Source organism: Lipotes vexillifer, unplaced genomic scaffold (genome assembly GCF_000442215.2).
Source record: "Lipotes vexillifer unplaced genomic scaffold, Lipotes_vexillifer_v1.1 scaffold1321, whole genome shotgun sequence".
NCBI classification, from domain to species: domain Eukaryota; kingdom Metazoa; phylum Chordata; class Mammalia; order Artiodactyla; family Lipotidae; genus Lipotes; species Lipotes vexillifer.
Genome location: NW_006785943.1, coordinates 769652 through 791890, shown reverse-complemented (window position 1 = coordinate 791890; position 22239 = coordinate 769652). Strand labels below are relative to the sequence as shown.

At 48.8% G+C, this 22239-nt stretch overlaps 1 protein-coding gene across 1 annotated transcript; it reads right to left on the bottom strand.

Annotated features, from left to right (window-relative positions):
• Positions 1 to 550: 550 nt before the first annotated feature.
• MINAR1 (membrane integral NOTCH2 associated receptor 1) lies at positions 551 to 13477 on the bottom strand. The gene is made up of 3 exons (XM_007458341.1): positions 11174 to 13477; positions 5999 to 6253; positions 551 to 748 (listed from the first exon to the last, which is right to left on the bottom strand). Exons 1-3 carry the CDS (start codon positions 13475 to 13477, stop codon positions 551 to 553), a joined length of 2757 nt encoding a protein of 918 aa, XP_007458403.1.
• Between the last annotated feature and the right edge of the window lie 8762 nt (positions 13478 to 22239).

Genomic DNA, 22239 nt, shown 5'->3' with positions numbered 1-22239 from the left:
AGGGCAAGAATGAAAAGTCGGTAGCCCTTGATAAAAGTCAGCAGAGAAGTAACCCCCTTTATGGATACATACCCTTTTTCTTTGCCAGCGATGGTCTAAGAACATTAAGGGAAAGATAACCCATGCTTTTTTTTTTTATTCTCATCTTGCTATCTCCCTTAGCTTCCCTAAAAAAGGCATGGATTGACCATCTCCTCTGTAACATATCCCCCGCCATGAAATTTCATCAAAATGGAAAGAATCCAACCAATTAACCTTCCTCTTTTTTTTGCTTGGAATTCAGTTTGTATCTACTGGTAGTCCATTACATTCTTTTGGTAGGAAAAGATATTGCACTTCTTAAAATTCATCCATGGAATTAAGTCAAAGCTAATAGGTAGGTAGATATCTCTCTAGAATGTATACTTCCTGAAGGCCATCGTCAGTGTTTGCAGAAAAGCCTCCGTGATTTCTATTTCAACAAACTGTGGCCCCACTGGCATGTGATTTTAAACTACAGAGGGAGATGTCGGTTGTCATGAGCTGTAGGCAACATTGCACGTCCAGTGGCTCATGATTTCATTGTGCAGATGGGCACGACGATGACCAGGATGACTGTGCACGTCGCTGCAGCGATCAGAGCAGCCATCTTGCAGACCTTGGCTCGTCTGAACTCGGCTTCTTTCCTTTTCAGTAATGAGTCGTAGCCTGGAGTATAAATATCTTCCATCCAGTATTCTAAGTTGTTTGGGTTTAAAGATTCTTGAGTCTAAAAGTGAAGAGAAGATGTTAGAAATATGGTGAATATGTGCAACAGGTTCAAGATGTTCCGACAGTCATCACCCCTGAAGCATCTCAGAGTTGTCTGCAGCTTGCAGGGGAGATGACCTAGGAGCCCAATGCTGCCCACCAGCCCCTCCTGAGGTGGACCACCAAGGACTTGGGCTCCCACACATCCCAGATTGTACCTGCCCCTCTCCTACTACAAAGGTCGTGATGGGGGACTTCCCTGGTGGTGCAGTGGATAAGACTCTGTGCTCCCAATGCAGGGGGCCAAGGTTCGATCCCTGGTCAGGGAACTAGATCCCATATGCATGCCACAACTAAGAGTTTGTATGCCACAACTAAGGAGCCCATGTGCTGCAACTAAGGAGCCCGCCTGCCACAACTAACACTCAGTGCAACTAAATAAATAAATAAATAAAATTTTAAAAAACAGGTCACAATGGTCTTGACACAGGGAAACCCAGAGATTTCCTGGGAGCAAGCAAAATAGGGCCGAGAAACCAGACTCTACGCCTCAAGGGCGTACGGCCAAGAACAGGCTGGCCCTGCTGCGTGGGAAGCAGGGAAAGTCACTGAAAAATATTCTCTACTAACGGTCCCTAAGAACAGAGGTGTCTAAAGCTAGGCTACTGTATTACTCCCAGTTCTTCCCAGTTCTTCAGTAAAGTCTCTACTGAAAAAAAAAGGCAACTCCCAGATAAGCAGTTCAAACAAAACATAAAATATTTCCATTTCAAACATCTGTCAGGCCACTGCTCACAGGCCAGGTCTACAGACCAGTGGCAGGCCACCCCCATGCCAGGTGCAGGGCCCCCAGTGGGAGAGACCCCCACCCACGGACATTTGTCTCCCAGCCTCCCTGAGATTAGTGCCTGTCTGCAGGAGAAGTATTATATTTAACCTGTTATCACCCAGGAGTCCCATTCCCCATGGACGGCTAGAATCTATTTCCATAAAGAAAGGCAGTGTTCTCATTTTACGGCAAACATTTAATAATGTGACTGTCATATAAAAGCAGCAACACATTGCAATTCCAAGTGAGGTCGTCTAAATCTTTGAAACACAAGCAAAATATCCATTTTGAAGATTTTCTCAGATTGTTTAATGCTCATAAAGATGGGCATGTTACAAATCACATACACACACACAGGATTACAAAACAAATGCTTCCAAAACTTAAAAAGAAACCAACTCAGTTGTACTATGTTATTGGAATATTGATTATTCTAAACCCTATTAGTCATTCTCCACCTGTCCTTTCAGAACCATTCTCTGTTCTTTTCTGCCTTGCTCTGTGCCCCCGAGACCAGCCTATATGGACACATCCCAGGTGGATTCAGTCAGTGGGGCACTGCTCCCTCCCTGATGGGCCACAGTTCTATCAGGTACCTGCTCTCACAGCTGTGGGTCTTGGTGGGTTTCAGAAACAGCTCCCTTTCCTTGACCTTCAGATCCAAGGGCAGCAACAGCCTCTCACTCATGCTGGTCCCTGGGCGCTTCACGGGCTCTAAACCCTGCCTACACCGCCGCCAAGAGTCCCCTCCTTCCCACTCCCATCATCCGTGAGTATGCCATCTGCTTCCTGCTGGGATGCTGACGACCCACATGCCGTGGACTCCTCTGGCTGCTTTATTGCTCTCCTGTTTTGTTTTTGTTTTGTTTTGTTTTTTGGCCATGCGGCGCGCAGGATCTTAGTTCCCTGACCAGGGATAGAACCCGGGCCCCCTACATTGGGAACATGGAGTCTTACCCACTGGACCGCCAGGGAAGTCCCTGCTCTCCTGTTTCTAATGGCCTTCCAGTACAGGGGCCAGCAGACTCCAGCCCATGCGCCAGATGCCTTTGTACAGCCTACCAGTTAAGAACGGTTCTCACATTTTTAAATCATTGAAAAAAAATAAAAGGAAAACAATAGTCAGTGGTATGTGAAAATCATATGAAATCAAATCTCCGTGTCCCAAAATAAAATTTTGTCGAAACACAGCCATATCCAGTCATTTACAAGTTGCCCATGGCTGCTTGAGACAATTATTGGCAGAGTTGAGCAGTTGTGATGGAGACTGTAAGGCCTGCAAAGTCTTAAAGCAGTTACTCTCTGGCCCTTTAGAGAAGAGTGTGCCAATATTCTAGAATATTCTGTACAATGTTGCATAATGAAAAGAGAATGGGACTTCGGGGTCCCTGAAATCCTCCCAGGTCCCCTTCCTCACGGAGGCACAATGTTCAAAGACTTTTCCAATTATTCATGTTATCTGGAAGGGCGGGGAGGAGTGGTAGGCAACGCTGGCCATTGCGAGGACCCACACCATGAGAAACAGGACATGCTCCATGATGGAAAAGTCCTTAAAATGCAGGATTGTCTGTTCAGACTTTGCAAGAAGCTCCTACTCCAGCACTTCTGCTAAGTCCCAGGAGCCACGGTCTCCCTGAGTTGCCCAGGGCATTTCTGCTACTGCCCAGCTCCGGCTGTTAGGACAAGTGTCCTTATGCTTGGGCTGCAGCTCTTTCCGCAACACAGCTCTGTCCTCCATGGGCACTTGGGATCGGTCTGTCTCCCTGGACATGAAAGCTCTTCAGCAATTTAATGGGTACCCTAGAGTAAACCCAATGGGTACCCAAGGAGTAAACAGTGTGTAAACATCACATCAGATTTTGTCTTGTTCCCTCCAGCTCAGACAGAAGGAAACTGGCTTCCTTTCATAGGTAGTTATGCTTTAGGGGCTGGGATTCATCCTGTGAAGTCAATTATTTTTAATTACTTTTTCCAATAACCGCAAGCTCTCATGACACCCAGTGGGACACAGGGGGCATCCTCGGTTGTTAATTACTCCTGCTGAGCACTGGAAACGGAAACGGGGCCTGTACCTTTGCTGCGCCCTCAAGTGGCCACTGATGGCAAATTTACATCTTGACGCCACGGGGCCCCAAGAAGATGGTCCAGATGCGGAAGCTGCCCTAAGACCATACCTGGATCTCTGCAAAGCGATGAAAACAAGTAAGGTGGTGGCTTTCTGCCTTCATTGAGCTCCTGATACCTGTTCTGTTTTGCTGCAAACACCCTCGAAAGGCTATCGAACTCTTTCCTGTCTTATATTTTTTTGTGAGACTAGATACACTAACCTTTGCATTTTAAAGTGATGTCACCTAAAGCTCTCTAATCTAAAGATCTTTTATCTTTTATAATTTTGCCTTTACGCTTCCTAAAAATTGGCACTTTAAAATTGCATGTATCTGTAGGAGCGAAATCTCTCAGACTCTGCCTCCCAAACTTTAAAAAGATGTTTCTCAGTCTATGACTCATTCAATTAATCTGCTCCTGTCAAGGTCATCCCATGATACTGGTGAAACATTGATTATTCCACCAGGTGAGCCATTCACACCTCTGGGCCTTTTGTGACTCGCCTGCAGCTCGCGGCATCCTAATACCCACAGGTTGCAGTGTGGTAGCCACAGCAGAGCTCTGGGACCCTCCTGCAGGAGAAGCAAATCCTATCTAGACCGCTTGCCAGCAGGATGGTGACAGGAGAGGATGTGGCCTGAAGGGTCAAGTGGTGTGCAGCTGGCATGGGGACAAAACATGAAGGAGGTGACAGGGGCCAGGAGTACCTCTGAGGTGGTCCTGATATCACCACCCACTTGAGTCTCAAGATCTGGCCAGAGATGTCCCTTCCCATAATTGCTGTCATTTAGGGCCCGACATAAACAAATGCCACTGCAGTCATTTGTGTGACATGAAGCTCTACTATACTGTCATCAACAGAAAAATGACATGGTGGAAAGGCAACATAGGAGGAAGTACACGAGTCTTATTGCCAGATAGTCCATTATGAATTTAGACTTGTCAGACCTGCAGCAAGTTCTTGTGCTCCTCGGGGCCTTGATTTCCTCATTTATAAACTTCAGATGAACATCATCACTCCCGCCTGCAGGCCACTGTGCCTTGTGCGAGAGACCGTGATCAAAAGTCCCATACAGGGCTTCCCTGGTGGCGCAGTGGTTGAGAGTCCGCCTGCTGATGCAGGGGACGCGGGTTCGTGCCCCGGTCCAGGAAGATCCCACATGCCGCGGAGCGGCTGGGCCCGTGAGCCATGGCCGCTGAGCCTGCGCATCCGGAGCCTGTGCTCCGCAGCGGGAGAGGCCACAACAGTGAGAGGCCCGCGTACCGCAAAAAAAAAGTCCCATACAGAGTTGATCTATTTCAGCATCATTTCATCAGCACCAAAATGCCTTTTCGGTGCTTTCTTAATGCCAGGTACTTTAAATACATTACTTTCATTTCTGACAGTGACTCTGAAAGTTAGATATTATTATGGACATTTAACAGGTGAGGGAACCAAAGCTCAAACAGGTGAACATCCCAGGCCACACAGCAAAGGAACCCTGGCTTAGAACCCACACTGTGGGAAAACACATTTCTTTTCTCGCCACTGCACTGCACCTCCTGCAGCCCTCCTGGCTTTAGGGAGAGGCTATTTCAGGGGAGACCCTGCCATACCACCCCCCCCCACTGGCATCTCTCCAACTGCTTTTAAGTGGTGTGGACCTGCTGGGACCCGTACGTGAGTGGTGGCGTTGGGATGATAGCCTCGCTGCCCACAAAGCTAGCTGGCAGGTGGGGACAGGGTACTTCCTGTGCTCCCGAGGTGATGTGGACACACAGACAGACACAGTGTGGATGGAACCAGGTGGAACTGCCCACCACAATGAAAGTGGCCAAAACCCAGCCCTGCCTGTGGTTGAACAGAAAACATGCCCTCCAGCCACAACTGTATTCACAGAGCTTCCGGGGATGGCGCTTACCTGGGACTGCTCCGTATGGAAACATAATCCATAGCTCGGCTCCCACAAATATGCTTTTATCCCACGTGCTACATGTGGAAGGAGAAATCAGCTTGTGTTTCATTAAACAGTTGGGCTGAGGTCTTGTGAGCAAATACGAGAATCTGCACTTGGTATGGAGTCTTAAATGCATCGTTAGCAAATCGGATGGCCAAAGTCGATCAATCAATCAAGCAAGCATTCCCACTGCTACATGTTTATGAAGCAATAAGCAAAATAGCAATCTCCTTGCAAAAAATCTCTGCTCTACGATGTTATGCAGGTTCAGAATTCCATGGTGGGGACCCAGGGAGCTGAAGGTGAGGGAGCGGGCCGGTTAGGGCATCCGCTATCCATTCCTGCATCCGCCAGGGTGTGGCTGGGCTTCCCCCACCCGGGGCAGTGAGAGGCTCACCTGCAGGTCCAGGGCTGTCAGCTTGCCCTTCTCGCCCGCGTTGCGAGCATACTCCTCGATGGTCCAGGAAGGCTGGCCCCGCTTCACCTCCGCCAGCTCTGTCAGCCGCATGTCTGTGTACAGAGGGTTGTTCTTCATGTGGGCCTTAAGGGAGGCGGGGTAGGGGTGAGGGCTGAACACCTGCTCCACCAGGAAGCCGTCTTTGGGCTGCTTGGGCAGTCGGTGCTGCGGGGGGATGTCATACTGCCTGTCTGCCTGCAGAGGGGCACAGAGGAGTCCAGAGAGCGACACAGACGCCGTCAGAGAGCCCACAGTGCCAGTGGGCAGACACCAGCTTTTCATCACTGGGCTCTGCCTGGGTAGCAACATGCAGTTATTCACGAGCAAATAGAAAGAATATCTGGACTGGGGGAAATTTACTAGGAAAAGCTTATGACATTGATAATACTCCAACGACCCAACATTTCTATGCTGGGAAGAGATGATTTTATCTAACCCTCATACCATGACTACTATTATTAAACAACACGCATTGTTCAGGTAAGGAAATGGAGCCCAGAAAGACTCAGTAATTTACCCCAGGGTGCACAGCTGCCAACGGGAGGAGCTGGCATTTAAATCTATCATCTGGCTTCAGAGAAGCTTTGCTTAACCACTGCATAGTACCTCCCCCTCTTTTTTTTTTTTTTTCTTTTTTTTTGCCGCACCACGCGGCATGCGGGATCTTAGCTCCCCGACCAGGGACCGAACCTGCGTCTCCTGCAAAGGAAGCGCAGAGTCTTAACCACTGGACTGCCAGGGAAGTCACTGCCCGCTCTTTCTCTTACCAATTTCTACCTGGTACTGAGGAGTAAAAGATATGGGGTCCTTCCCCCTAGGAGCTGGCTGAAACCACTGATGCCACACTGCATCTCTGGATGGAAGAAGCCAAGCCAGAAAGCACGTGGTGGGAGCCTCTAGTGATTTTCAGAGACCTCTGCGTGGCCTTCAAGACAAGGGAACAGTGTGGACCACAGTTTGGAGGCAGGAAGGTGCCCAACACAGCTGGCATCACTTACGTTCTCAGTCCTTGAGTTCCGCCCGAACCGGGGGCTCCGTTCTCCATGAACCCTGTTATAACTGGAGTCTTCTGGTACTTTCTACTTCTAACTTGAGGCCCTCAGATCTCCACATAGATGTCATGCCCTCCAGAAGTACTCCCTGACCAAGACCAGGTCAGTGCCCATCTACGTGACCCCTTCAGACTGGGTACAGAGCCCGCGGCCAGCACTGTCCCACTGAACTGTAACTGTCTGTCTGTCTCCTCTGCCGGACTGTGAGTTCCCCGAAGGTAGGAGACAATAGTGAGCACCTTTTTTAAAAATTTTATTTTATTTTTTTTGCGGTACATGGGCCTCTCACTGCTGTGGCCTCTCCCGTTGCGGAGCACAGGCTCCGGACGCACAGGCTCAGCGGCCATGGCTCACGGGCCCAGCCGCTCCGCGGCATGTGGGATCTTCCCGGACCGGGTCACGAACCCGTGTACCCTGCATCGGCAGGCGGACTCTCAACCACTGCGCCACCAGGGAAGCCCAGTGAGCACCTTTTAATCACCCGCTCAGCAAAATCATACCACCAAGGAGAAGGCACTCCAATCTTTTTAAAGGGATGGATCCCAACACCATGGAGTCGTGCACATGAAACAGAGAGCCAGAAGAGTTGTGGGTGTGAGCAACAGACAAAGAAAAAGGAAAAATAAGAACATGAGTGAGGGACGGTGTGGATAAGCAAGAGGGGGGGAATGGGCTCAGGTGTCAGGAAAGGGAGAGTTTATGTGTGAGCACCTGATGAGATAACGTGTGTGAGTGGGAGTGTGCGTATCCTACTCGTGGATGGGGACCAGAAGCACGCTCCCAGCTACCAGCAAACTAGACCCATCGGCCCTTGCTCAAATACAGTATAACTCTAAGCCCTTCCAAACCATTAAGACCGCTGATGCTGCTACAGAGAAAGCAGGATAAACTTGGCCAAATCCAAATAAGGAAGTGAGGTGTCCTCTTATTTTCTAGCTCATCAAACCCAAGTATCTTCTAAAAGGTGTCACTGATTTTATTCATTCAGCTCATCACCACTACCGAACACTCAGAGGGCTCCCACGGCATGCAGGGCCCGTGCCGAGCTGGGGGCAGGGCAGGTGCCAATAACAACAACAAAGCGTCATAACTACAATTAACTGAGGGCTGACTGTGTGTGTCTCCTGCTGTGCTCGGGGCTGAACACGTGATATCTTATTTCAGCTTCTCGAGAACATCGGCAAGGCTATAACATTATAATCGCCGCTGTGGATGTGGAAAGTCAGCTTAGAGAGGTTAAGGAACTGGCCCAATGTCACACAAGCCAGGAAGTGGCAGAGCCAGGATTTGAATTTTTTCTCGCTTCTGAGATGGAAAGTTACCCGCTGTCCACGCTTGCCTCCCTGCTCCTACCATGGAGGCGTTTGCGTTCTAACGTGGCAGTCGGTATGTATACCTAAGATACTTTTAAAATAAAGGCTGGTATCTACTCCGTCGGAACAAAGAGGATGAAAGGCAGGAGATCAGAGACCAGCAATAATCTTGGGAGGCTTTCAGAGGCTTATGAATTAAGAGGCCTTGAGGGGAACTGGGTCTAGATCAGCACCGAGGAGGTGGACAGGACACTTTTTTTTTTTTTGATGTGGACCATTTTTAAACTCTTTATTGAATTTGTTATAATATTGCTTCTGTTTTCTGTTTTGATTTTTTGGCCACGAGGCATGTGTGATCTTAGCTCCCCGACCAGGTATCAAACCCACACCCCCTGCATTGGAAGGTGAAGTCTTAACCATTGGACTGCCAAGGAAGTCCCTGGACAGGAAACTCTTGATGGAGGAATCACGTGAGTAAAGGTTCGACAGTGGGACGGGGCCTGGCCATCCTAGGTGTTTCATCAGTACTTGCTGAATGAGTGACGGAGTGAATGAGGGTGGTGAATGAGGTTTTCCTTTTGAGGAAAACCAGGTAGGCATATCAAAGTGGAGAAGGGCCCAGTCCGGGTGAACTGGAGCCCTCCTGTTGGGGATAAGGACATGACATGCCCAGGGTTTGAGTGGCCGGGCTGAGTGGCTTGAAACTTTTTGCTGAGCAAAGGGGAGTCAAGGAGGAGTTGGGAACAGGAGGCACTGCACACCCCAGAGTGGAGCTTTAGGAAAGGGAGCATAGCAGTGGTGGATGGGATGAGATGGAAGTGGCGGCAGAGGTGGGAGGGGGATGAGCGAGAGAGACCAGTTACAAATGTGTCCCCAGAGCCCAGGTGGGAGGTGGTAGGAGCCTGGACTTGCGGGAGGGAGGGTGGATTTAAGCGGAAAGAAACATCACAAAAGATAAATGCACAGGGTCGAGTAGCCCAACTGGATGTGAGAGAGCCAACGAGGGAAGTCAGAGGTGAGAGACGCCCCTTCAGTTTGGGGGAATGGCTAGAATGGCGACCCCAGAATGGGTACAGGGAGAGGGAAGCCTGGCTTTGAAGGAACAGGAAATCTAGCTGGGACCTGTAGATCTCAGCCCACGGCAGACATCTGGAGGAGCTGTGGCCTTCAGCAGTTTGAGATTTGGGAGCAAAGTTCAGAAGGGCCCCAGGGTTGGTCACCACCACGGCAGGCATCAGCCCAGGGATGGTGAGAGCCACACATCGGGAGGCAGAAACGAGGTCACAGAAGGAGGCCAAATGAAGACCGCTCACCCGAAACACTAGCAGCTTTGAGCTGTGCATTTCAAGGGATCTTTCTCAAGCTTATTTCTGTTGGTTTCTGGGGGCTTTGACATTTTATGGGTTGGACGCATGGCTAGTTCAGTTTAACTTGATATATCTATAGAAGTGCCAAAGCACTGGTGTGCTCTGAATGGCCATGTTCAATGCTACCTAAGACCCAGGGCTCCAGGAACCTGGCCAGACTCTGGCAGCTAATTGACACGACAGCAGTGCCAGAGGAGAAGACCCACAGCTGGGCATCTCGTCAGAGTGTTGGCACATAATATATTCTGATTTCTGTCCAACACCACGTGTTGTAAGTGGCTACCGAAGAGAACAGTGGTCGGCACAGGTACCAGAGGTTCTTTTGGGATCAGAAAAAAATCACTTCTTATTTTACCCTCTTTCCCTGCTTTGGACCCTGAAAACTTCCTTAGGGCTCCATTTTCTAAGCTTGCCCTTCTTGGCATTCGAGGGACTCAGCCTCCTTCTCTGTATTCAATGTCTGCAGCCACACCTCTTTATTCCCTCTCTGATGACTGGTCCTCCGAGCCCTCAGGAGGCCCCGTGGTCTGTCCACTGACCTTTGGAATCAGGGAAGGGAATTGAGATGAGCAACAAATTGAAATGGCATCACTTTGGCCAGAAAGGGTTCAATGTAACCTACTTAGAAGGAGGAACAGCAGCCACAAGTACCGCTGAAACAAATCATCCTTACTGCAGGGGACGAGGAGAAGAAAGAACGTGAGTATGTGTGTGTGTGCTCACTCCAGCACTGACAGAAAGATGCTGACTATAAAGGTGCAAAAACGCTCAAGTTCCCATAAAACTGTGTAGGAAAAAACCTCAAAAGCAAAGAAAGACATCATATTAAGAATTGCCATCCTTGGGCAGTGGAACTGTGAATAATTTCCTTAATTTATCTTCTTTTCATACGAATCATCTATTGATCTACTGATCTTAAAATGAAAAAAACTCAAACTTTTAAAAAGGAACACCACGCACGCCACAAAGTACGTGAAAGGGCCATGGGAGCTAGCTCGCTTTTAAGTCATTTCCCTCCTTTACTTTGCCTGCATCCTGCCCTTTCAGAAAGGACAGGAAGAAATCCCTGGTGATGCTTGTCTGCTCTGCCATGTTCCCCATTCTATGAAAATCAGGTCTCAAACCACCAGTCCAATATCTGATCCATGCTTTCTCCCATCGGCAACACAGCAGCGTGTGTTCCTCCGGGCTGATGGACAATTTGGCGGGACCAACCACCAGGCTATGCTGTCCTCTCTGCTCTAACGTGGAAAGTCTGGAAGGATTACGAGCACAAGAAGGGCAGGCCTCTTTTTCGTGTAATGTAAGCTTCCATGCTTGGAAACAGACCAGGGCTACATAGTAAGGCTGCTGCCTAGTTATGCGAGCTTACATGTGCATTACCTCTTTAGATTTTCGATGCCAGTCCTTACTTTCCCCAGGGCCTCTGTCTTTCACATCCTCCTCTCCGACGCCCACGCGGTGGTTGGTGTAAGTGATGGTGCGCCAGTCCCTCGGTGAATTGGAGATGCTGGCGATTTTGGATTCTGTGGCACTGTTCTCCTCTGTCAGGGACCTGGAGGATGGCCTGGTGAAGAGGCTTTTTTTTAACGCCTTGACACGAAAGCTTTCGCTGTTGCTTCCGCTGGCGTCTGAGGAGCACCAGTCGGCCGAGTTCTCCAGTTTGGGCCCGTGGGAGCCATTGTGTGCACGGAACATCCGGGGAGAGGCGCTCTCATCGGACGGAGCCTCGCTGGTCAAGGAATTCAGATCTATCTGCACACTCACCTTCTCGGGCTGCTGTATCTTCTGATCCAGCTTACTGAGCTTGCCCAGGACCTGGGAGATCTCCTCGCGGACACCCGACAGCGACTCGAGCTTCCGTTCAATTTCACCGATCCTGAGCACCAGTTTGCACACGCTGGTCTTCAACTCCTCTTCCGAGTGGTGGCTGTTTTCAGATCGGTTGCCCTTTTCTCCTTTGCTGCTGGGGAGCCCGTTGGCGATTTTGGTTAGGTTGTGCTCTGGTGAACTGTCACAGTCCGACTTGTGAAGCTGAGACAAAGATCCTGTGCTGTTGTAGCAGGATGACTGTATCACTCCCGTCGAGCCACTGATGCTCATATCATCAAGAAATCGGAAAATGTCACTGATGTCATCACTGACAACTTCCGAGTCGTCATCTGACTGCTTCATGGCGTGCCTGTCACTGTACTTGCCCTGCCCAGAGGCACACAAGTCTTTGCATTTCTTGGGCTCCAGGACGTGCTGCTCGGTCTGGGTGCCCACGCTACTGGTGTCTGAGCTGAGCTGCCTGCTGGTGCAGCTAATGCTCTTGTCTTTAAACTTTCTGACCGGTTCATGCTTCTCCAGGTCAACGGAGGACGAGATCTCTTTAGATTTGAGCCCGTTTGGCTTGGCCACGTAGCCGACGGGGAGAATTGGCTGCTGCTCCTGTGGCATGAGGTAAGCTGGGCGCCTGTCTGGGGTTGGGAAGTTGGGGGTCTGGTTGCTGGGATTTGAATAGCGGAGCTTCTCCTCGGAGGGATTTCTATTGAAAAAGGACCGTTCAAAGTCAGGAAGTTCTTCAGTGTTTAGGCTCCAGCTTTTGGCCGGCCAGGGGGTCTGTTTGCCCAGCCTCCCGGGACAGCGCCTGGCCTCCTGGGTCCCCATCACTGGAGTGGGTCCAAAATACGTGGAGGCTTGAAGGTCATCTAAGCTTTCGTGCTTTGCCCGCCTTTTGTCAGGAACAGGGGAGTACTCGGGATTCAGGTACTGGCTGTTGTAGGGCATCTCAAAGCTGTGATTGGGGAAGGGTGTCTTGTGGGACTCCTTTCGGCCCTGGGGTTTCCCGTGCTCGCCCTCAGCCTTGTTAGCGGGGCTGGCCAACTCGGGGGACACAGTCATCAGGTTGTGAAACTCCTCTTTGAAGATGTTCCTTTTCTGGACGCAGGACTGGACCACGAAGGGCTCCTCATTAGAAATGAAAGTCTCCTTGATGCCCTGGGTGAGGGGCAGGGAGTCCTGATCGGACATGGACTCGCTCTCGATGTTCATGGGGAAATAGGTTCTCTGCATCTCGCAGGGCTGAGGGCTGGCCACCGAGTAGGGGGCCAGAGCCTGCAGCCTGTCCAGGGAAGCCGCCCGGTTTTTCACATCTTTGCTGACCCCCAGCAGGAAGTTGGGCTCGGAGGCAGGTACAAACTGCGGGCAGTCCTTGCAGTCCATCTTGCGGCACTTGGAAGACTGGCGGGTGGGGTAGCCCCGGCTGAAAGGCTGGTCACTCAGCTCGCAGCTGAGGGACTCACACTGGGCCGCGGTGCAGAGTTCCGTGTCCGAGCGGCCCAAGTCAAAGGCTGCCTCCTTCTTGCACATCTTTTGCCGACCGCTGGGGAGCTTCTCCTTGGCCATAGCCCCGTTCATCTGAATGAGGTTGAATATCGTCACGATATCTGCCGCCACCATGATTTTCTTCGATTGCTGGTTGTTCACGGTGCATTTCATCTTGTCTTTGAATAACGTGGCTGGAAAATTGGGATCGAGACAAGCCGTGTAGAAAAGCACGCTTCTCAGCTTGGAGAGCTGGGACAGATCAAAGCGGGTGCACAGGGATTTGCACAGGTCCTGGTAGGAAACGGTGTTTTGCTTGCTGTCCAGTTCCTCCAAGATCTTCACCAAGAACAGGGAAGTTTCCTGATTGGTCTCCATGATTTAGAATTTCAAAGCCTCGCTGATGACACTGAAACTTCCAGTCAGTTCTACGGGGTGACAATATTGAAAAAGAGAAGCGGGGGAGAAAGGATTATAAACACCAGTGGAGTTTTAAGTCAAGCTGGTTAGGAACCACATAAAGAAATGCAAGGAAAAACTGTTTAATGTTTAAAAAATGTCATAAGTGCTTTAAAAATATTTATAATATACTTTGTAATTCACTTCCCAGTAAGGAAATTATTGACTATGATTTTGCATAAAGATGTTCATTATGTATATGTACAACTGATTCACTTTGCTGTACACCTGAAACTAACCCAACATTGTAAATCAACTCTACTCCAACAAAAATTTTTTTAAAAATAGTTACAATTGTAAAAAAAATGATGTTCATTACAATGGCATTTATAATAGTGAAAAAATAAAACATCTTAAATATCCAAATATTAGGGGAATGCATAAATAAATAAAACGGGTTACCATATATGATGATTTCTTACAAACATTAAAATTATATTAGGGCTTCCCTGGTGGCACAGTGGTTAAGAGTCCACCTGCCGATGCAGGGGACACGGGTTCGTGCCCCGGTCCGGGAAGATCCCACATGCCGCGGAGCGGCTGGGCCTGTGAGCCATGGCCGCTGAGCCTGCGCGTCCGGAGCCTGTGCTCTGCAACGGAAGAGGCCACAATAGTGAGAGGCCCGCATACCACCAAAAAAAAAAAAAACAATTATATTAATGTACATCCTTACAATGGAATACTACTCATCAATAAAAAGGAACAAATTACCAGTACTTGTAAATGACATGGATGAATCTCAAATGTATTATTCTTGAGTGAAAGAAGCCAGACTCAAAGGCTACCTATTATATGGTTCCATCTTAACGATATTCTGAAAAACAGATCCGTAGCTGCCCGGGGCTGGATGTGAGGCAAGGTGCTGGCAAAACGGCACAGAGAAATTTTCCTGGATGATGGAACTGTTCCACATCTTGCTTGGAGTGGTGGTTGCATGCCTCTATGCATTTGTCAAAACTCACAGAACTGTGTGCTAAAACGTGTGAATTTTAGCTATGTAAATTGTACCTTAATTATAAAATTACACACTGAAGACTTTTTATGACAAAAGAAAACTGTGGTACAATACTGAGTGAAAAATGTGAAAATAAATATGCTATGTAGTAAGATCTTAATTATATAAAATTATATCTTCTTGGAAATGAAACTGGAAGAAAATAATATACACTCAAATGTTAATGGTGGTTACCTTTGGATTGTAAATACGCATTTTCTTTCTGAATTAGTCATCTTTGTTTCTCAATATTTTATTATGCAAATTTTCAAACATACAGCAAAGTTGAAAGAATTTTATTTTTTTAATTAATTAATTTATTATTATTATTTTTTTTGGTTCAGTTGGGTCTTCGTTGCTGTGTGTGGGCATTCTCTAGTTGCGGCGAGCGGGGGCTACTCTTCGTTGCTGCACGTGGGCTTCTCACTGCGGTGGCTTCTCTTGTTGCGGAGCACAGGCTCTAGGCGCACGGGCTTCAGTAGTTGTGGCTCGCGGGCTCTAGAGCGCAGGCTCAGTAGTTGTGGCACACAGGCTTAGTTGCCCTGCGGCATGTGGGATCTTCCCAGGCCAGGGCTCGAACCCTGCATTGTGTCCCCTGCATTGGCAGGTGGACTCTTAACCACTGTGCCACCAGGGAAGCCCTGAAAGAATTTTATAGTGAACACTCATATAACCACCATCTGTATTCCACCACTAACATTTTACTATATTTACTTTAGCACATACCTATCCATCTACCCTTCATGAAGCCATCTTGTTTTTTTATAAGCACTTCAAACTAAATTGCAGACATCAGTACACCTCCCCCTAAAGGTTTCACCACGCATATAATTAACCCAAGTTCAATAATTGTTTACAGTTTCTCTTTTAATATAAGATTTATATACAATGAAGTGCACAAAACTTGAGTCTATTTGCTGAAGTTGTGACAAATGTATATGCCTGTGTTATAAGCAAAACCCCTACAAAGATCTAGAACGTTCCCCTTGCCCCTTCCCATTCAAGCGCAGTTCTTATTTTTTACAGGTAACTCTAATATTTTCTTTATAATTTCCCTTCTTTTCCCAAATTCCTACCATGACCACATATTATTTTGTAATCACCAAACAATAACTAACCTTATTTTGAAATGGGAAGAAAAATCTACATTAATATATCTTGGATGGAAAAATGAAAAACATCAAACCGAAAGCTTAACAAAGCTTAAGAGAAAGTAAAGCTCCTCATGGATAAATATGGACCCAGGTTCTGAGATTTACAAGGAAACATCAAATCACACACGTTACCCTCCCCAGTCACACCCTGCTTAAAAAAGGCATTTTGACGATTGACTTATTGATTTTAAATTTGACTCAGGGCTTCCCTTGGTGGCGCAGTGGTTGAGAGTCCGCCTGCCAATGCAGGGGACACGGGTTCGTGCCCCGGTCCGGGAAGATCCCACATGCCGTGGAGCGGCTGGGCCTGTGAGCCATGGCCGCTGAGCCTGCGCGTCCGGAGCCTGCGCTCCGCAACAGGAGAGGCCACAACTGAGAGGCCCACGTACTGCACACACACAAAAAAAAATTGACTCAGCCCACACACAGCCAGCCTATTTTCTAGGGAAACAGTGTCTGTGGTGGGGGGGTGTTAAATTTCAGTTGCTCTGGACCATGGGGTCTCTGTCCACCCTGAGGGCAGTGCTCTCAATGGGCATCTATACACATTAGCGAGCTCTCTCCACGAACGTCTGCGGGGACATGCAGAGACCAGTGGTTTGGATTTTCTTGTATGGAAAAGGCAATGGAGCCCCGAGAGGCTCTGTTCCTGCCCAGAACAAGTCACAGAAAACCCACGTCTCCCCACGCAGCTCTCCCTGCCCTGTCCCAGCCGCCCAATCCGTGTGATAGAAGCACTGCATGTCAGGATGTTCTGGTTTGTTAAAGGTGGGGACAACCTGCCATGCTTGATCTGCAAGGAAATAAATAGGCACAGAAACCAGAGTGGAGGACAAATGAATGTAATTGACAGAAGAGCAACTACCACTCATGCACATCATATTTCATAGTTTGGTGACACAAAGCACTTTCAGAGATGCTCTTTTCTAGAATTCTCATAACAATCTCAGGAGGATTCTTTCACTATTACTCTCCAACAGATGAGGAAACAGGCACGGAGCACTGAAAGCAGCAACTAGGCGTAACTAGAATCATCAGAGTTGGATTTGCAGCCCAACCCCACTTTCCCGTGAGACTGTCTCAACTTTCTGTTCTACTTTGTGTGGCTAAAACTGTATTAATCCCAGGTCAAAAAAGAACTCGGAAAACCAAGGCCCAGTGTCTCCTGAAGTGAATAAAGGAAACACAAGTGATCTGCTAAACCTGAGTCATTTTCTATTAAGACTGAAATTGAGGGGATTATGAATGGCTGGGAAGATAGGCAGGTGCCCCTGTGCAAATGGGCACATGGCCACATGCCTGGTGTGTGTGCATGTGATGATTAATCACCATAGAGAAACTCCATGTAGATTTTCCACAATATGCTAACGAAAGCCATAGAGGACTAAGGAGTAAAAGAGAGGCTCAAAGGAAAAAGCAGAGTTCTTGGCTCTGTGACAGTGTAACAGGATCCGGCCTGCAGCACGCAGCCCCTGGCAGCTACCTCTTCTGGCCACACAAACAGCTCTTTGGTGTGCGAAGAGCACTCCCTTTTCACAGATGAGGAAACTGAGGAAGGGAGAGGGAACTTGAGTTGCCTGGGGTCTGCCATTGGGCTAGGGCCCCAGTAGACCACAGCCCGGGATGAGGATATGCTGTGGGATGAGTAGCAGGCTCTGTCTCATGCCAGGAGGAGCAAAAGCATTGCCACAAGTGACAGATGTAAACTGGTGGAGGGGGCAGGCTGAGTGGGACAGGTAGTGCAGCCTGACCACCTCCTGTGTACTGGGGCTTTTTTTTTTTTTTTAGTACCTCTATTGGAGTATAACTGCTTTACAATGGTGTGTTAGTTTCTGCCGTATAACAAAGTGAATCAGTTATACATATACATATGTCCCCATATCCCTTCCCTCTTGCGTCTCCCCCCCTCCCACCCTCCCTATTCCACCCCTCTAGGTGGTCACAAAGCACCGAGTTGATCTCCCTGTGCTATGCGGCTGCTTCCCACTAGCTATCTATTTTACGTTTGGTAGTGTATATATGTCCATGCCTCTCTCTCACTTCGTCCCAGCTTACCCTTCCCCCTCCCCATGTCCTCAAGTCCATTCACTAGTAGGTCTGCGTCTTTATTCCCGTCTTGCCCCTAGGTCCTTCATGATCATTTTTTTGTTTGTTTTTTAGATTCCATATATATGTGTTAGCATACGGTATTTGTTTTTCTCTTTCTGACTTACTTCACTCTGTATGACAGACTCTAGGTCCATCCACCTCACTACAAATAACTCAATTTTGTTTCTTTTTATGGCTGAGTAATACTCCATTGTATATACGTGCCACATCTTCTTTATCCATTCATCTGTCGATGGACACTTAGGTTGCTTCCGTGTCCTGGCTATCGTAAATAGAGCTGCAATGAATATTGTGGTACATGATTCTTTTTGAATTATGGTTTTCTCAGGGTATAAACAAGACGAAAAGACAACCCGCAGAATGGGAGAAAATATTTGCAAATGAAGCAACTGACAAAGGATTAATCTCCAAAATTTACAAGCAGCTCATGCAGCTCAATAACAAAAAAACAAACAACCCAATCCAAAAATGGGCAGAAGACCTAAATAGACATTTCTCCAAAGACATACAGATGGCCAACAAACACATGAAACAATGCACCGGGGCTTTACAGGAAATGTCCACAACAGCCTGGAGAGGGAGGCACCACCACTCTGCACCCTCTGCTGGAGGCGTGAGGAAAATGAGGCCAGAGGTATTACACGGACGAGGAGGACCTGAAGCCAAATCTGTAGAAGGCCAAAGCCCAGGCTCTCTTCTCAGTGACAAAAGGGCAAGGAAGGAACATCAGCATGTGTGTGTACACACAGTGACGCCCACGCACACACACACACATACCCTCACACACAACCACACACACGACTCTCGGCCACAGTTCACACACGTACACACGCCCTCACTGCCACACCCACGTGGATAGGCACACGCCCTCTCTCACCCACACCCCTTCTCTTTGGGCTCTCTCAGCCGAGCCCTCAGGGCTTGAATATTCTTAAGCTCCCAGCACAGCCTGATGTGCATCTGGGGAAAGGCCAAGGCGTCCACAGAGCCACCCTCCCTGGTGTTTGGACACCCACCCCCAGCACACTGCCTGCAGTGACCAGTCTCTGCTGAATCATGAGATGCACCTGGAGGCGGCAGGCACCACTCACAGGGCTGCACAGCCCCTCCTGGGGCAGGAGAACACGCCCCCCCGTCCCCGTTAAGGCGCTGAGAGGTGGCTAGCAGGGTCCCACCCAGCCCGCACTTGGGAGCCACCTGCTGAGTAACGTGCATGCACCCCCAGGGGCAGGAAGTCCGGCCTGGGGAGCCCGTGAGCAGCCGGGCTTCTGGAATTCAGACCAATCAGGACCTCATCAGGACCCCAGTGGTCCCCAACCGCCCACCCAGCTCAATCCTCAGAGCCCAGGCCTCCCCTGCCTGCATCTCCTATGTCCACTCTGCATTTCCCCCAGGGAGGCCTGTGCCCTCTCACTGCCCACACCCCGGGAACCCTGCTTCCCTTCCAGGGCCCGCCTCCAACAGCCTTGCTTTCCCCCGACCTCTCACTGATCCCAGTTGGAATCAGTTGCTCCCTTCTCGGTGCTCAGCGGGCCTCTGTCTGCACCTTGGTAACAGTGTTACTCACACAGGAAAGACTTGCCTCAGATGGTTTAAAACATATTGAGATCTGGCCCCCCAACCCCAGACTGACCAATTAAATCAGAATTACTGGGAGGAGTCCAGAATCTCAGGAGTTGTTAAAGCCACCCAGGTATTTCTGAAGCGTGGGGTTTCAGACTGAGGGACTGAGAAACCCCATTTAGAAAGTAAAGGGGCTGGCATTAAAAGGAATGAAATTGTGCCATTTACAGAGATGTGGATGGACCTAGAGATTGTCATACAGAGTGAAGTAAGACAGAAAAAGAAAAACAAATACTGTATAATATCACTTATATGTGGAATCTAGAAAAATGATACAGATGAACTTATTTGTAAAGCAGAAATAGAGACACAGATGTAGAGAACAAACCTATGGTTACCAAGGGGGGAAGGGGGGGTGCAATGAATTGGGAGATTGGGATTGACATATATACACCACTGTGTATAAAATAGGTAACTAATAAGAACCTACTGTAAAGCACAGGGAACTCTACTCAGTGCTCTGTGGTGACCTAAATGGGAAGGAAATGCAAAAAAGAGGGGATATATGTATACGTGTAGCTGATTCACTTTGCTGTATAGTAGAAACTAACACAGCATTGTAAAGCAACTATACCCCAATAAAAATTAATTTATAAAAAGGTTTCAAGTCTTTAACGAATTTCTGAGTAAAATGTTGACTGAGCTTAAAAAAGAAAGAAAGAAAGAAAGAAAGTAAATGGGCTGGGTTTTGCAAGAGGCAGTGCAACCCGAAGGTTGAGAAGATGGGCACACAGATTCCAGCCCTGCTTGTCACTAGCTACCTCCAGAAGGTCACCTACAGTCCCTAACCTCACTTTCCTCACCTGTAACAATGGGGTTAATTAACAAGCTCATGTACTGCACTTAAGTGTCTCCCAATGACAGCCCTTCCACAAATGACAGCAGTCGTTCATGGAACAGCGGTGGCAGTGGGAAATCTAGTAGTTTCCGTGGGTTTATGCCTCACAGCACCTTCTGCAGGTTAGGAAATAGGACCACGTGAGCATTTGGGGGAAATGACTCCATTCTACAGAGAGAGCAAGACACACCTGTGCCTAAAGCAGCATTCTGGCCTCCCTAGTTTTCACATTTTCAATCTCTTCAAAGACTTTTAGGGGCTTCCCTGGTGGTGCAGTGGTTAAGAATCCACCTGCCAATGCAGGAGACACAGGTTTGAGCCCTGGTCCCGGAAGATCCCACATGCTGCGGAGCAGCTAAGCCCGTGTGCCGCAACTACTGAGCCCGCGTGCCACAATTACCGAAGCCCGTGCACCTAGAGCCCGTGCTCCGCAACAAGAGAAGCCACCGCGATGAGAAGCCCGCGCACCACAAGGAAGAGTAGCCCCCACTCACCGCAACTAGAGAAAGCCCGCACGCGGCAACGAAGACCAACGCAGCCAAAAATAAATAAAATAAATAAATTTATTTGAAAAAAAAAAGACTTTTAGTTTCCCACTGTAGAAAACTCTGTCCTCAGTCACGTGCTTTCAGGGATCCGCATTAAACCCGTGAGTTACTGCCTCTCTGGATTACACCTCAAGAGAAGAGCAAGTTGTGCGCCCAGTTCTTTATTCTCTTTTTTAAATGAGAGGAAAGTTCATAAACTGATTCCACGAGGAAGTTCTGAAGGCCAGAGGTTGGAATCACCCACTCAGAATAAACACGGGTGTCCTCTCAGCCCCCTTATCACACATCACTGTAAGACCGGGCCCCTCTTGTCACCTACCTGAAGCCCACCCCGGGCAACTACCTCGGGTCTTCCTGAAGATTCTGCAGGCATTCGGAGCTTCACAAACCGTCTGAGCAACAGTGTGTACATGGCACTGTGCAAGGGACCAGGGTGAGCACCCAGGCTAAGCCCCTCGCCTTTACAAACTGGAAAACGGGGCCTAGGGCCATCATTTTTCAAAGCCACATGGAGAGTTAGTGGCAGAATCGGCCGCAGGACGCAGGGCTTCTGACACCTTGCCTATTTTCACAAGTGTCTGTGCAGAAACGCCAGTCCTGGCTGTCAGGTGCCAGAGAAGCATAAACAAGAAGCTGGGGACCCGGAGGGAGTGAGAAGAATCCCAGCCACAGGGAAAGGCCAGCTTCGCAGAGGAGGCGCCATCTGCAAAGGCCTCGAAGACTGAGGAGGAAGAGGGTGTTTCATGGTCTGGAGGAAGGAGACAGAGGGCAGATTCCACGGCAAAGGGCAGAGGTGTGAAGGTACAGTGGGGCGGAGTCTGACTGTGCAGCTGGGCAAGCAGGGGGCATTTAGAGAAGGCAGGGCGCTGAATCTGGGCTGGGAGTCTGGACTCGATTCTGCGGGCAGTGGGAGCTGGGAGCACCAACAGAGCAGATGCTGGAGGGGCCAGGCCTGTGGCTCAGGTGGGCACTAGCCCACAGGGTGTGCAGAACGGGGTCCACATTCTCTTCCTCGGCAATGCCTCCTGCACGTACACAGCCAGGAGGACCACTCCAGGCTCTTCCAGCTCCAGATCCATGGCTCTTTCCACCACACCACGGTCTGTAGATTTGGGAAGGGCAGGAAACAGATGCCAGATTTTTTTCCCACTACCTCATGACACTGTGTCTTTCTCATGTCATGCTCCAACTATGACAAATGTAGCTGTTCAGTGTATGAGGCTAAAGTGAATGTCCACCTTTTCATGACCTTCTGCATTTTTATCTGCTCAAAGCCTTGACATCAGATGTTGATCAAAACAGAGCAGAAGAAAAGGACACGATTTAGGGATATAACTTGCAGGATTGCTGCATGAATCTTTGGACAGAAGACAAGCTCTCTGAATTTCATTTCCACCAACTCCCTTAAAGGTTTC

Coding starts and splice junctions, on each gene's coding strand:
- MINAR1 (XM_007458341.1), bottom strand. CDS start 13,477: ATGGAGACCAATCAGGAAACTTCCCTGTTCTTGGTGAAGATCTTGGAG. Junction 6,254..11,173: donor GGCATCGAAAATCTAAAGAG/GTAATGCACATG, acceptor GCCCCTCTGCAG/GCAGACAGGCAGTATGACAT. Junction 749..5,998: donor TGACAGCCCTGGACCTGCAG/GTGAGCCTCTCA, acceptor CTTCACTTTTAG/ACTCAAGAATCTTTAAACCC.